General features: G+C 35.8%; 2 protein-coding genes across 5 annotated transcripts in view; both read left to right on the top strand.

The window, feature by feature from the left end:
- LOC144981136 (carboxypeptidase B-like) overlaps positions 1-17,500 on the top strand; it is a 438,762-nt gene that overhangs the window by 332,598 nt on the left and 88,664 nt on the right. The window lies entirely within an intron of this gene.
- Positions 1-17,500, top strand: part of LOC144981165 (uncharacterized) — a 90,724-nt gene that overhangs the window by 49,999 nt on the left and 23,225 nt on the right. For both annotated transcript variants that reach the window (XM_078929323.1, XM_078929324.1), the window contains one exon: positions 14,970-15,201. In XM_078929323.1, coding sequence (XP_078785449.1) covers positions 14,970-15,201 — 232 coding nt within the window. The remainder of the gene's footprint in view (positions 1-14,969; positions 15,202-17,500) is intronic.

Consider the following 17,500-nt stretch of genomic DNA (forward strand, 5'->3'; position numbering starts at 1 on the left):
GGCGGTAAAGGTTTTAGTTTTACTTCTTTAATCACAAGATTCACGTGACCTACAACTTGTCAAAATGTCTCTAGCCTGAAACTTAATGTAAAAATAAAATAATATAATAATGAGATTCAGATAGCCCTTTGAAGCCGCAGACCCAGTAAGCCAGAGTTGACCCAGTCTTACATATCTGTAAATGGACAATAACAATTATTGCTAATTGACTTAACCAGTTAACAAGTGTTTTAAAAAATTGGCCAGAAAATTCACGAGGTACCGTGTTTGAGAGTTTTTGCCAAGATGAGTCATTTAAATCGATCGATATTTGGTCTTTTAAATCGTTCGATAATTGTTCATTAAAATCAATCGAGATTTGAAGGACGAGTTTTCTGGCCAATATTTTAAATACATGTCTTCCCAGAGTACGGCAGTTAACTGGTTAATTTCACGTTCAATTAACTCTTTGGATGAAATGCTAACCTCCGGATAACTAGTTTCCGCAAGATCAGACAAGACTCAGCTACCCAATCATTTGGCGTAGACAGACTGGTCAAAGAGAACAAAATGACCATAAACCATTAAGTAAAGAGTACCACATAGCGTGCTATATGTATGTTTTGTTTGTTTTTCTTTGTTTTTTTTTTGTTTTTTTTTTTAGTTTTTTTTTAGGGTTTTTAGGTGATGTTTGTTCCTGCTCTCTTGAAAAACAATAAACTTCAAAGAGAGGTTACAGATTCTGTGTGATATCATTTTGAATTTGTAATTCATCCCGATGTTACCAGGACCACTATCAGCTATGGCAATGCATGCTGTGCTCTAACTCATTTATTGATTTCTACCACTCAACGTGAATAACATTGAATGGGTCTGTTATGAAGTAAACGAGTATAGTGTTAAACTGATGTTTAGTTGTTTAGTTCCAGCACCGTACACGGTACTTAAAACAATGAAAGGTTTCGTCAAATTGTGAATTTTGTGACAAACAGTAAATATTATAGACGATATTCGTGTATCTTTTGTTTAAAGAGGAAATGCGTTTGATTCTTGGTTTGTTCCACCAGTGAGAGATAATAAATTACACTGATATAGCGCTTTACGTCGAAAACCAAAAGCGACTTTATAAACACAAAAGGCCATATAAACATATCATTTACTCTCAAGCCTCACTCATAAATCCACTCAAGAATAGAAACTCCGAACAATATTGATTGAACTTCATATAAAAACACAGCGATCAGCAATATGAAGTCAGTATAGATATCAAAATATTTAAAACCAAAACTGAGACAGTTGCTGAAAAGTTTCGACGCTGCTCACTTGCCTAACTGACAGAGTAAGAGAGTTCCCACCCAAGTGTTCAGCTTTGTGAAGACATGGTATGGCCCTATCATTTAAGTTTAATTTTGAAACATACGTATAAATGATTTTTTGCTAAGCACATAAGCTGTCGATTTTTGTTATATGGTGAGGTCATATCTTGAATATAGGGGGTGGGGGTGGGGAGGGGGTGGTCGTGAATTTAGGCCATGAGACATAACTCGTCAGCTAAGACAGATGTGGAGGCCAGTATATTGATCACAACAAGCTCTATCTCTTACTTCTATCTTTCTGATAAATAATAATAATAATAATAATAATAATAATAATAATAACATTATATGTTTTTTTTAAATATAGGGCCTTAACCCGTATCTCAACAAGCTCAAAACGCTTAATAGTAACGTAACAATTTTCACTCAAACATGCTGTATGACACCAAGCAACATAATTCTACAGTGTTAGATATTAAAAAGAAACGTATGCCGGGCGTGCATTTAACTTTAAAATAATAAATCTAAAAAGGCGTGTATGAAACAGACAAAGCAGAAAGTGAAATAGCAGAAAAAATCATCCCCCAAAAATCAGGGACTAGGAATCGAATCACAGACTTCCTGAATAGCGGGCAAACCTGCCACCATTGCACCACAGGGGTTTCCCGCTAGTTGGGACAATTTAATGCATGTGTCGTTTACAAGAGCACGCGTTTCATCTGTGAAACCTCTTAGAGTATCATAACGACCAAAGTCTGGAATAAATCAGGTATCTTCTGAAATATATGCAGCTAAGTGGTCTAGTGGTATGACACTCGCTTTCGGACAGGAAGGTCCTTGGTTCGAGCCTCGCTCGGCGCATAGTTGAGTCCTTGGAAAATACTTTTTACTCAAATTATCTCACATTACTCAGATGTAAAATGAGTACTTGGCCGTTAACAACGATGTCTTTGTCCGAAAAATTGTAATATCGCCTAACAGGCGTCATGTCCCGTCCTACATGCTAAATGTTGCTGTTGATCAGTTACCCATTGTAAAGCGTTATGAACACATTTAGTGGACATTACGCTATATAAATGCTCAATTTTTAATATAAACATAATAATAAAGTAACTGAATTATCAGGTCTGATAACAGAATGCATGATCTAACATTGTTGTAATGGACAGTCTTTTGTGTTGGTTTGAGAGTCCTTCCAGTGAGCCCATAACGAGTTGGGTTATCAGACCTGCTAATAATAACACGTCGGACTGAATGGATGGTTGAACGAATGATTGAAAGAATGGCAAAGTGATATTTCTTTTTAGGTATGATACAACTATTGTTGTGGTTCTATTGTTAAAATGGGGAGGGGGACATCTATTATTTCTATAACACAACATTTTGCGTACGGTTATATAATTATATAGATATTCGTTGATGAAGGAATGAATGGAAGATGTGTGAACGAATATCTGAACTCAGGAATGAAAGAATAAATTCATCGTCAAGTAAATTGCAAAATTAAACAAAATGTGTTTCTAGTGTGGCTTTCTTAAAGAATATTATTATGGAAAGCTATGTCACCAATCAGGTCATGATTTCAGGGTCTCACGTTAACCAGTTAACAGCCGTGCTCTAGAAAAACACGAACACATTTACAAATTTGGCCAGAAAACTCTGCCTTCAAATATCAATTGTATTAAATGACCCTCGCGAGGTCCCAGGTTTGAGAGTTTTTTGCCAAGATGAGAGTCGTTTAAATCGATCGATATTTGAAGAACGTGTTTTCTGGCCAAATAAATGTTTAAATACAGGTTTTTTTTTCTACAGTGCACGGCAGTTAACTGGTTAAAAAGAGTTTGGTTGTGTTAAAGATATAAACTATGGTGACAACGGATGTCATGATGATGAGAAACTATTGAACGGCCCTCTCGACAATTTTGTGAACACGACAAATTACGTGATGTCTCGCGGAGATTGTTAATATGATTGTTATTAGATCTATATTATGTTTGTATGATTTTGTCAGGGCAGACCAGGGGCGTAAATATCAGAATACAATTTGACAGAAGTGTTATAGCGATTTAAGAGATCCTATGCTAGATGGAGATTATGGGATGATGTAAAAGGAGGCAGAGAAAAACTGAGTTAGATAAAAGAAATTATTAATGTCAAATAAGATCACCAACGCTATGATCAAAAGCTGTGAGAAGTCAATTGCAAATATAAATCATGGCATATTAGTGTCTATCTAATCTCTGTTAAATTGAATTCAACATTGTATTTTCATTCAATTTCAGTTTAATATCATGCATGTGTTTATTTACGAGATTAACAGCCCAGTATGCACACATAAACACACACACACACACACACACACACACACACACACACATATATATATATATATATATATATATATATATATATATATAATATATTGATATATTGCCTTTATTAATGAGAGAGGGTTTTATTTCTTTATCGCCATGGGTCACATTTTCACAAGTATGATAACCAAACGTATGTGCTTTATGGGGAAGGCACAGTAGCTAGGGTGACTGCTCAATGATCACTCTCTCTTTCTCTCTCTCTCTCTCTCTCTCTCTCTCTCTATCTATCTATCTATCTATCTATCTATCTCTCTTCCTTTCTCTCTCTCTCTCTCTCTCTCTCTCTCTCTCTCTCTCTCTCTCTCTTTCTCTCTCGCTCAGAGAGGAGGAAGGTGTCGTGTCAGTTGGATCCCGAGTTTGACTTCGATAACATGAGATCTTTTATTGATCTTTTATATATCTTATATATATATATATATCTTTTATATATATATATATATATATATATATATATATATATATATATATATATATATATATATATCAATAAAGATGAGAAATATAGTGGCGTGCATGGAGAAGGGCCAGATGAAAACGGAGAATAAAAGATCTCATGTTATCGAAGTCAAACTCGGGATCCAACTGACACGACACCTTCCTCCTCTCTGAGCGAGCGAGAGAGAGAGAGAGAGAGAGAGAGAGAGAGAGAGAGAGAGAGAGAGAAAGAGAGAGAGTGATCATTGAGCAGTCACCCTAGCTACTGTGCCTTCCCCATAAAGCACATACGTTTGGTTATCATACTTGTGAAAATGTGACCCATGGCGATAAAGAAATAAAACCCTCTCTCATTAATAAAGGCAATATATCTTAACCAAACTTCTATGTCTTATAACCTATGTTGGATAGATATAATATCATCAAAATGGGATGTTTCCTGTATTGTCGATTCTCAATTACTGCCTCACATTTTTACCCCCTTTTAAAGACTTTCCCAAACAGATACAAAGCTTTCAAAATAAAAAAAAAATACAAAAGGAACGAAATTCGATTTGCAATCGTGTTCTTGAGAACCTCAAAACAACAAAATTTCGTAGACCGGAAGCAATGTCTGTCATTTGTCACTGAATTGGACTCCTGGAATTAGGGGTTATTTTCTATCACAGATTCTCATGTGGAATTATCCTTCCCTTCAATAATTTGCATTTGCCTTCAGCTATTTAATGGTATAGCATACAGCACTCTATGTATGCTTTTTAATATTTCTGATAGACAGAGAGACAGAGACAGATAGACCTACAGTATATAGATAGATATGGATGTGATAGATTGATATATATGTATATGTATAATATATATATATATATATATATTATATATATATATATATATATGGAGAGAGAGAGAGAGAGAGAGAGAGAGAGAGAGAGAGAGAGAAAGATAGATAGATAGATAGATAGATAGATAGAGAGAGAGAGAGAGAGAGAGAGAGAGAGAGAGAGAGGAGAAAGAGGCAAATCAGTGGTCATTTCAGATTATCGATAGGTGAAATAAAAGTTGTGGCCAACTTGGGAAAAAGGAGTTTTGTCTTTAATGGCCGAATAGGTAAAAAGCCATTTAAACGCTGAGATTACAGAAAAAGATCCTTCTGATACCACCAGGATTTGATCTGCAATCCAAAGATAAATGTATTGTCACTGCGCCATCTATTCGGCCGCATATTAATTTGATCTCACCTTAGGTAACCATGACAACGATTATTAGACGTTTAAGACTACTCTGTCGTACTCTTACAAAACAGCCATTTCTCAATGTAGCCAATTGGCCAAAAGAACAATATCCCAAAAACATTTACATCTTATACTGCCGTAATCTGACCAAACGTCTTTAAACATAATTGGACCAGAAACTCGTTCTTCAAATATCGATTAATTAAAATTATCCTCAATTTGGCAAAAAAAAAATATCTTAACTCACTGACTATCTTAAGTAACTGATCAGTGAGTTTTTGGCAGGATGTTTTCAATTGATTGATATTTGAAGGACGAGTTTCTGGCCAAAATTTTGAATACTTGAATATTTTTTATTCAGAATACGGTTGAATGGGGATATATTAAGTTTACATTATACCCGAAAGTGTCATTTCCTTTTAAAAACTTTGAGATTCATTTCTCTGTATGTTGTGGGTCATATCATTCAATTGAAATATGAAATAAGCTTTCTTGTCCAAATGAGAAAAACGTGTTTTTGTCGTTGCATAGCGGACTTCAAGTCGATGTGAATGGATGAGAATGGATTCCACTCGCGAAAATATGAAACTAATACCCTTGCTTTGTATCAGGTCGTCGCAGGTTGTAAAAAAAAATTCAAAAGCCTTTTTAACCAGTTAACTGCCGTACTCTGGAAGAAATTCGTATTTAAGAATTTGGCCTTTCAAATATTGACCTATTCAAATGACCCTAATCATGGCAAAAACTTTCAAACCTGGGACTTCGAGAAGTTGAGGATTAATTAAAGTGTTCAATATTTGAAAGACGAGTTTTCTGGCCAAATTTTTTAATACGAGTTTTTCTAGAGTACTGCACTTAACTGGTTTATGCAGTCCGAGTCAGGCGATCGATGAAGAGTTTTATTTGCATTACGGGCAGGATGGAACGTGAGTTGTTATATACCGGAATATTCATTTAATGTGCTCAAAGCGGTTTACATGTGTCTCTAAGACACAACAAAACTACACGTAGTGGAAGTCCGTCGCTAACCGTGTAAGCTCCAGATGGGGCGTTTGTTATTTTGAAAAAAGTACAACTACTCCCCAGTTATCCAAATACTGAGAATAGCGAAACACATTATAAGATTGAGGGGGGGGGGGGGGGGTTGCATTACCAGCACAGTGAAAACAACAGTTACTCAGGTTTTTTTCCCCTATGTTTAAAAAATCGAAAGCGATATTTCTGCACTTACATGATTACAGTCAACATCGACATGTAAGACAAGATAAAATACATTCCTTAGGGTACTATTAAAATTTCTTATCGACAGAGACAATCCTATTGCCAGCAACGTACTAATTCTTTACCTAGATTTGGTGAGAAAATGATAATACGTAGCTTTTTTTTTACAATACTCAACTTACCAACAGTGGGATTTGAACCATTGACCTACAGATAGAGGTAAAATGAATGCCAATAGGCCAATGCAGCCGGAGTCTTTCTGTTTCTATAGCGTGAAATCGACAATACCAATTGCTTACTATCCCTTGTATATCACAAAGTACTTTCCTACAGATTAAACATACCCAACTACTCATTCAATGCTGGGTAATCAGGCGGAGGGGGGGGGGGGGGTAAAATAATATCTCAACTGCACCCAGGATCGACCTTTGTCAAGTTGCGTGTGAAGCGAGTGCTCTGACCTATCGTGACCACCCTACTATAAAAACAAAATTCCTTTCATTCATCCCATAGGGGTCTATTCCAAGGGAAGACTGGTATAACCCAGGCGTTAGCCGCGGTGCAGCGCCGCAAATTGAGCTTGGGCGCGGTGACTTGTTCAAGGCCACACAGCGCAGCGACGGGTGATCGAACTCGGTACGAAGCAAAGACCGTACCGCTAAGCCACGCTGTATCCTCCCCCCCCCCCCCTTTTTCTTTTTTACTAGACTACCAAATCGTGCAATATTGTCGTCAAAACATTTTGAAAGACGGGTTTTATTCCTTTTTATGACAATGTAAATGCTTAAGAAAGATACTGAGGATATTTTTGGAAAAAGTATTTTCAAACAAAGAACTGGCTAAGCACACACAAATTCAACCAGTATCTGAAGCTGTAAAGAGGAGAAGGTGGAATGGACTGGACATGTCCTCAGAATGGATCAGAGTCCCATTCCCAGGATAGCCCTCAGGTGCCCTCTCCCCTCCCTCTCCTTCCCAAGGAACGAAATGAAGGGGCCGCCCGCTGGAGACCTGGAGGAGGAGCATCGAAAGAGAAATGAAAGTTGTGGTTGGTCTCGGGGACACATGACATACAAAAAAGGCCTCCAACAGTGAACGTTTCAGTCGTATGTGATGATCAAGCACCAAGAGGATAAGTAAGTAAGTAAGTAAAATATATCTAGTTTTCATGTCGGTGATTAACAATAAATATTTGTTCTCAACCAAGTAAACATTCCACATCCTTTCCACGTAATGACGTGGATTGTATTTGATATTGAAGTTGGAGAAAGGTTCACCTGTAACGTTATTCATTGTCTGGTTTTGGTTTGTTTTGGAACTTTGTCAATGGAAGCGTAAACTTATACCATAGCTACTTTCACGTCATGCCTTCTAGCCAAAATAGAAGGCCTTCTATGCTATTAAAAATTAAGGATATTATCTAAGTGAATCAGTCAAAATGTAAAGAAAATACAAATGGATAATGTGACACACATATACACATATATTGATTTATTAAAAACGACGTTTCGGCCCACTGCCTTCCTCAGTAAACAGGTGAAATACGCAGGTCATGAAAAATTACCCACAATTATTGATACACAGTTTATAAATGGATTGCGTCATATAATTTTTTTTGTGTATTTCCACTCATCACTGTGATATTACATCGTGATAAACGCACACAAATTGGAAGGCAAACTGATAGGTATGAAGTGGTTATGACTTTTACCACCCATCCTAATTCAAACTCTCGCAGATCAATGTTATTTTATCTTAAACGTATATAACAGAAGTTGATTATCGAAAAGAAATGCAATTATTGTCAATTTGATTATCTTTGGGGGTTTTTTTTATATACAAACTCTACAGCTCTAAATCGTTAAAATACATACTACTGCTAAGCAAATAAGAATTAATATCTTGTTTAATCGGATGATCATTTTTTTTTCCATTTTAAAAAAGCTAGTTGCGTTTCTTTGACACAGTACTGTGGTGACCAATAATGTGATGTTACATTTTCGTCGCTTCCGGTTTTAAACTTCTTTTTCAATATAATTACTTTTCATAGTGGCATGAATTCACATAGCATGATGTAATCTGCATATAGAAATGTTATTACATATCCCACTTTTAAGTGATTATCTATTCTTGAAATATCGTTGAGCACATTATTGAAGTGTTTAATGAGATCAGCGATTTATAAAGTTTAGCGTGACAAGAACCGGAAGCAATGAAGCTATGACGTCACGACTATTGTTAATTATTCGAAAAAAAAAAAAAACCAGTGTAGCACTATCCAAGCAGCAATTATAATTGCGTGTTGCTGTTCTAAGGCAAAATGCCATTAATTTAAACCGTGACACGTGAGGGGGGATTTAGAAATATCAATCAACAGCAGTTTTCATGAATGCTGAAAGCCTTCCGGTTTAAAAGATTGTATTATGTTCTACATTTAAATCAAAACCTACTCTAAAGCAAACAAAAAAAGATAACTAAGTCCATTGATTGATGTTTTAACCGGTGGTCACTGTACATAATATAACAGACGTCAATCAATGCAAAGCTCATCATCATCATCATCATCATCATCATCATCATCATCATCATCATCATCATCATCATCATCATCATCAATAACAATAATATTAATAATAATAATAATAGTAATATAATAATAATAATAATAATAATAATAATAATAATAATAATAATAATAATAATAATAATAATAATAATAATTATTATTATTATTATTATTATTATTATTATAGTAATTGTACTACTACTACTACTACTACTACTACTACTACTACTACTACTACTACTACTACTACTACTACTACTACTACTACTACTACTACTACTACTACTACTACTACTACTACTACTACTACTACTACTACTACTTGGGGCACATCTTGGACTGGTTCATCATTGACACACCCTCGCTTGTTGAATCAATTAAAAATATCAAAAAAGAAATTTCAGACCACAATCTGATTCTGGCAACTCTCAAATGCATCAAAGAGAAAGCAAAGAAAGTCAAGATAGTGTCTAGGGATACCAAAAAAAATAGACATTAGTTCCTTCAAAAACAATCTGTCAGAGGAACTAGGAAGAATGGATATACCATCAGCACAGAAAACGGACGAGGTACTGCGCAACGTCATCGACAGGCATGCGCCAAAGACAACTAGAATAATAAATTCCAGGAAACCGTCTCCGTGGTTTAACCAGAGTGAAAAAACTGCCAAAAGGGAAAAAAGGAATGCAGAGGCATCGTGGAGAAAATCGGGCCTTGAGATTGACCGGCTGATATATATAGCAAAAAAGCATGAGTATAAAACCACCTGCAAAAGAGCAAAAAGAAACTATTATAACACAAAACTGTCATCAGTGAGGGACACTAAGGAATTTTTCTCTGTTTCAAAGGAACTTTTAGGGGAAGAAAAGGGCATGTGTCTACCCACTAATATCCCGGTAGAAAAGCAGCCGGATGCATTTTCAGATTTCTTTTCGGGAAAAATATCGAAAATTCGGAACAATTTGGACCTCGTGCAAAATGAAGATATAAATTTCCACCCTTTTTCGGGTTCACAGGGATTCTCTTGTTTTAAGAAACAACTGAAGAAGAGATTTCTAAAATAATTTTTTCATCTTCCTCGAAGTCATGTGATTTAGATCCTTTACCAACTAATATTTTGAAATTATGTCTTCCTGAATTGATACCTTGCATAACTTATATTATAAATCAGTCACTTATCTCAGGACAAGTCCCAGATATCTATAAACATGCAATTGTAAAGCCTCTCATAAAAAAGCAAAATCTCAATGTAAATGACCTTAGTAACTACCGTCCCGTCTCAAATCTGCCATTTCTTTCTAAAATCCTTGAAAAAGTTGTACTCAGACGTCTTTCACAACATCTCCATGAAAACAATCTATGGGAAAAATTTCAGTCAGCTTATCGTTCTTACCATAGCACAGAAACTGCTCTGTGCTGTGTTGCGAGTGATTTGCTTGATGTTTTAGATAAAGGTTCTGTTTCTCTTCTGACATTGTTAGACCTTTCGGCGGCGTTTGATACTATTGATCACGGTATTCTCATTAAACGACTTAATAACCTTTGGCTTGTCTGGGACTGTCTTGCAGTGGTTTGAATCTTATTTAGATGGCAGAAAGCAACAGGTTATGATTTTAGATAAACTTTCTCGTCAACATACATTGTCTTTTGGTGTTCCTCAAGGCTCTGTTTTGGGTCCAATTCTTTTTGTTTTGTATACTTCTCCATTATCTAATGTCATCACTGGTCATGGGCTGCGCTATCATCTCTATGCAGATGATACGCAACTTTATGCTACTGATAAAACTAAAAATCTCGAAAATATTGTGAAACGTGTGGAAGAATGTGTGACGGATGTGAAGGAGTGGATGGATGCAAACAAGTTGAAAATGAATGAGTCAAAAACAGAAGTGATGATTGTGGGAAATAGAGGGCAGTTGAAGGTGAATGATGGTCTTGAGGTGTTGATTGGGGGTGAAAAGATCAAGGTTTCAAAGACTGTGAAAAATTTGGGTGTCTATTTTGATTCAGAAATGAAAATGTCAGCTCACATTTCTGCTCTCTGTAAATCTTTATACTTTCAATTGAAGAAAATCAGTTCAATCCGTCAGTATATTGCAATTGGAACATGTAAAACATTGGTTGTTTCCCTCATTTTTTCGAAACTAGACTATTGTAACTCGCTGCTTGTCAACTTGCCTCAGGCTTCTATTAAACAATTGCAACTACTGCAAAACAGTGCAGCAAGATTAGTTTTTGGCAAAAAAAAATTTGATCATGCAACCCCTTTGTTGGCCTCTCTCCACTGGTTGCCCATTGAAAAGCGCACATATTACAAAGCAGCGTGTCTTGTTTATAAGTGTTTGGCTGGTATAGCACCGGCATATCTCACAGATCACGTGGTCATGTGTAAATTTGAAAATTACACTTTAAGATCATGTAATGACCAAACGAAAATTTCGGAAAAAAGATCAAGAACAAAATTTGGTGATAGATCGTTTGCTTGTTTCGGCCCCAAGATTTGGAATGAACTACCACGTGGTCTGAGGGAGTGCAAGTCTTTACCTACTTTTAAAAAGAATCTCAAGACACATTTTTACTGTATTTGTTTTTCTTGACTCTATATGAATCCTTGATCTGGCTATGAATTGTTATTGTTATTATTATTTTATTTTTTTATTTTTTTCACTTAAAATTGATATTTATATTGTAAAGTGCCCAGAGCTTGTGTTTTACACGAGAATGAGCGCTATATAAATGTGTATTATTATTATTATTATTACTAATTCTATTAAAATAATAATAGCGATAATAACATTAATAATAATAGTAATAATAATTGTAATAATAATAATAATAATAATATAATAATAATAATAATAATAATAATAATAATAATAATAATGATAATAATAATAATAATAATAATAATAATAATAATAATAATAATAATAATAATAATAATAATATTAATAATGATAATAATAAATAATAATAATAATAATAATAATAATAATAATAATAATATAATAATAATATAATAATAATAATAATAATAATTAATAATAATAATAATAATAATAATAATAATAATAATAATAATAATAATAATAATGATAATAATGATAATAATAAATCATTTTAAGTAGTACAACTGCGGAGACAAACATTTGTTTTATATTTCTTACTGATTAGACTCACTGTCGGAGTGTGTCTGTGCGTGAATAATATGTGTGTGCCCGCGCATAATATGTGAATGTCGATATTTTACGCGAGTGTCGAATGATTAGCCAGAGTTTGAAGATTTCCTAAGAAACCCGACAACTATCGAACAATGTCTAATCAATATTAAAGTTCGCTGTGCCCTGTTCGCAACGTTCCTGTGGATCGTGTATACGACGGAAGATAATTACGTCCAACATGGACGAATCACAATTGAAGAGCCTTGTGCTTAAAGAACTTAAGTCACAATATGTTGGTTAGTTCTGGAAAAAAAAATGGAGATCAAAATTTGGATTAGCGCATATAGACTATACAAAAAAATAAAATTGACATATTGAGATAGTGGACTTAGATCAGGTTTATCATGAAAAAAAGTTATTGAGTGAACTGAGGGGATTATGTTTTAAGTTTATCACTGATTAGCTAAAAGGCACGTAAAAAGTCATTTAAGTACTTTTAGTTCTGGGGTCTTCAATTAGAAGGCAGTATTCTTTAGACTTTTGTATAAATGAGATTTGTAAGATTTCTCCAAAAGAAAGTTAATTGAGATGAACCGGATCCCTACATTATTCACACAAAAGCTTTAGATTCACGTCAATATTCTTACATTTTTTTAACGCTCTCTCGTTCTTTCAATTCACCTATCTCTCATATTCCATATTGCCATTAATCTAACCGTCTATCTATAAAATAGTTTAAAATTCGCTGGTCTATCCTGTTCTCTATCTACACTCATCTACCAGATTTCATCAATGCTTCAGCTAATTGCACTCTACAGCCATTAATTGAACCAAAATATGAGGGGGAAAAAGTAAGGAAGCAGACAAACAAAACTAATCGTCCATCCATATACTACTACTACTACTACTACTACTACTACTACTACTACTACTACTACTACTACTACTACTACTACTACTACTACTACTATTATTATTATTACTACTACTACTACTACTACTACTACTTACTACTACTACTACTACTACTAATACCACTACTACTACTATTATTACTACTACTACTATCACTACTACTACTACTACTACTACTACTACTACAACTACTACTACTACTACTACTACTACTACTGCTGCTACTACTACTACTACTACTACTACTACTAGTATTGGTACTACTACTACTACTACTACTACTACTACTACTACTACTACTCCTACTACTCCTACTACTACTACTACTACTACTACTACTACTACTACTACTACTACTACTACTACTACTACTATTACTACTACTACTTGTGCAGCTATGTGGTCAAGCGGTATGACACTCGCTTTCGGATCGGAAGGTCCTGGGTTCGAGCCTCGCGCTCGGCGCATAGTTGAGTCTTTGGAAAAGGCTCTTTACTCACATTCTCTCACCGTACTCAGGTGTAAAATGAGTACCTGGCCGTTAACAGCATTGTCTTTGTCCGAAAAATTATAATGTCGCCTAGCAGGCGTTATATCCCGTCCTACATATTAAATGTTGCTGTTGACCAGGAACCCTTTGTAAAGCGCTTTGAGCACGTTTAGTGGATATTGCGCTATATAAAAGCTCAATTTTTAAGCATTTATTTTAAAATATGAAGTTTTATTGTTTTGTCTCAAGCATATTGCACTTTTACTGCATTTCTGAGAAAGACCTCACAAAGACTACCCTACAGCTATTCTAAAATCCCGGAAGAGAAATATAATAATTAACAAAGGAATCAATTGAAAGACTAGACTTTGTTGAGATGTTATTTTCTTCAACGAAAGAATTAATTTGCAATATTCAAAATGGAAATGAAAGGATGCCTCATCCTTGAAGTACATGTATAAAAGCCGTCATCAGATTTAAAATTGTTTATATTAAATGCCATCAATATTTGACTAAAACAACCTGGCGGGATATATATGTCCATCTCGCTATGTAGCATCACGGAATGCAAGCTTGGAAGTGTTAGTGATAGTTGGCCTCTATGGGAGATTGACCAACATTACAGCCAGGGCTGCCTCATTTGGACCGTGAATTAAGAGTGAATAGATCGCCTATAGATCCCATCACAATCTTGAATTTGCATTGGTTCCAACTTGTGGTGCAATATCTTGTCTTTCAGACGGCTGAGACTTGCTCTTCTTCAACATCATCTACAGATGGCGTATCATAGTCACTATCCATGTTACTGTGTACCGTTTATGGCTGGATTGGCCTGTGGGTGGTTGAACATATGGTGTTCCTGAGAGTATGAGCGTAGCTTTTTACTTCTTTTTTTTTTACTACTACTACTACTACTACTACTACTACTACTACTACTACTACTACTACTACTACTACTACTACTACTACTACTACTACTACTACTACTACTACTACTACTACTACTACTACTACTACTACTACTACTACTAATACTAATACTACTACTAATACTAATACTACTACTACTACTACTACTACTACTACTACTACTACTACTACTACTACTACTACTACTGCTACTAGTACACAGGGTTTAAAAAATTATTATCAATAATGATCAATTTTTGTTAATATATGGTACACCGACATAATAAAAGCAAACCCTGGAAAAGTGTATTTACGTGTTGATCAATCCTTTTTTCCTTTTGTCGTGATCGTTGGTTTTTTTCTGTACCAGAACCGCCCTGGACGTCAACGGCCAACTGTTGATCAAGCTCCAGCCAGATCCCAATTCAAACGACAGCTGGGTGGGCTATATTGAGGACCCTCGGGCTCACCATAGCGATGACATAGGAGCCCTTTACTACGTCGTGGCTGTCATTTTTATTTATGGTCTGTCCATCGTCATGATGATTGCATCGCATGTCAGGAAAAATAAGCAGGACAGCCAGCTCAGGACGTACCTGAAGGTATTCATATATCTCGAACTCCAATTTAATTTGTATTCACGTATCTCGATCTCCAATGTAATTTGTATTCACATATCTCGGCTTCCAATTCATTTTGTATTCACGTATCTCGGTCTCCAAACTAATTTGAATTCACATATCTCGTCCTCCATTGAAATTTGTATTACATATCACGACCGCCAATGTAATATGTAATCATGTATCCCGGTCTCCAATGTAATTTGTATCCACGTAACTCGGCCTCCAATGAAATGTGTACTCACGTATCTCGACCTCCATGAAATTATTATTAACGTATCTCGAGCTCCAATGAAATGTGTATTCACATATTATTTAGACCTCCAGTGAAATTTGTATTCATGTATCTCGGCGTCCAATGTAATTTATATTCACGTATCTCGACCTCCAATGAAATTTGTATCACTTATCTCGACCTCCAATCTAATTCGTATCTATCTAGCTCAATGAAACTATTGAGTGTAGCCCTGTTCCATAGTGTTGCATCACTGTTCCTGCCATGCCTGAATTTGGAATTATGTGGTGAACATCGTGAACTAACAGTAGGTCACATAACCCGGAAGAGACTCGATTCTATTGAGGGCTCAAAAAGTGGCCCTCAATGAATCTGCACGAATGACGAAACATTTAAAACACTTCTTTTTTAAATGCCTCTATAACTATTTTGATTGAGTAATTATATTTTCCATGATTCTAGTTCCAATAAATATTACTCTGATGATAGCTTACCTTGATCATAATTGCTTAAAACACACAGGGGTTAAATAAGGACAATGCAAATTGATATTGATTATTTTAATTCAGAAAAGTGAGTGGAGCAGGCACTTATGTTGGTAACAACAAGATATGAAGTGAATAGAAAAGTGCCAGAAGACAATAGAGAATAATTTTTTTTTTTCGCGGCGGTGGTGGGGTTTGAACCTGCGACCTTATTGGTACGACAACTCCGCCTGGCAGGTGAGAGCGTGGCTCTACCGTGTGAGCTATCCACGAACACAAAAAATATTCGTTTCAAACCCAAAGTCATTTCTAGATCCCTCTCTCACCCACTTCTTGAGATCGCCGATTCGTTCACCACCATCGCGAATAATTTTGACCAGCAGTTAAGCTTAATAGCCAATATTCTCAACACAAACATATAACATAGAAACGATTGAGACATTGAGTATGCTCCGGTGTATGGGGTGAATTTTAATTCAGAAAAGTGAGTGGAGCAGGCACTTATGTTGGTAACAACAAGATATGAAGTGAATAGAAAAGTGCCAGAAGACAATAGAGAATAAAAATTTATTTTTTTTTCGCTGCGGTGGTGGGGTTTGAACCTGCGACCTTATTGGTACGACAACTCCGCCTGGCAGGTGAGAGCGTGGCTCTACCGTGTGAGCTATCCACGAACACAAAAAATATTCGTTTCAAACCCAAAGTCATTTCTAGATCCCTCTCTCACCCACTTCTTGAGATCGCCGATTCGTTCACCACCATCGCGAATAATTTTGACCAGCAGTTAAGCTTAATAGCCAATATTCTCAACACAAACATATAACATAGAAACGATTGAGACATTGAGTATGCTCCGGTGTATGGGGTGAATTTTAATTCAGAAAAGTGAGTGGAGCAGGCACTTATGTTGGTAACAACAAGATATGAAGTGAATAGAAAAGTGTCAGAAGACAATAGAGAATAAAAATTATTTTTTTTCGCGGCGGTGGTGGGGTTTGAACCTGCGACCTTATTGGTACGACAACTCCGCCTGGCAGGTGAGAGCGTGGCTCTACCGTGTGAGCTATCCACGAACACAAAAAATATTCGTTTCAAACCCAAAGTCATTTCTAGATCCCTCTCTCACCCACTTCTTGAGATCGCCGATTCGTTCACCACCATCGCGAATAATTTTGACCAGCAGTTAAGCTTAATAGCCAATATTCTCAACACAAACATATAACATAGAAACGATTGAGACATTGAGTATGCTCCGGTGTATGGGGTGAATTTTAATTCAGAAAAGTGAGTGGAGCAGGCACTTATGTTGGTAACAACAAGATATGAAGTGAATAGAAAAGTGCCAGAAGACAATAGAGAATAAAATTTTTTTTTTTTCCGCGGCGTGGTGGGGTTTGAACTGCGACTTATTGGTACGACAACTCCGCCCGGCAGGTGAGAGCGTGGCTCTACCGTGTGACTATCCACGAACACAAAAATATTCGTTTCAAACCAAAGTCATTTCTAGATCCCTCTCTCACCCACTTCTTGAGATCGCGATTCGTTCACCACCATCGCGAAT

The sequence above is a fragment of the Berghia stephanieae genome, chromosome 1 (genome assembly GCF_034508935.2).
Source record: "Berghia stephanieae isolate SIO BIC M18660-M18661 chromosome 1, UCSD_Bste_1.3, whole genome shotgun sequence".
NCBI classification, from domain to species: Eukaryota; Metazoa; Mollusca; class Gastropoda; order Nudibranchia; family Aeolidiidae; genus Berghia; species Berghia stephanieae.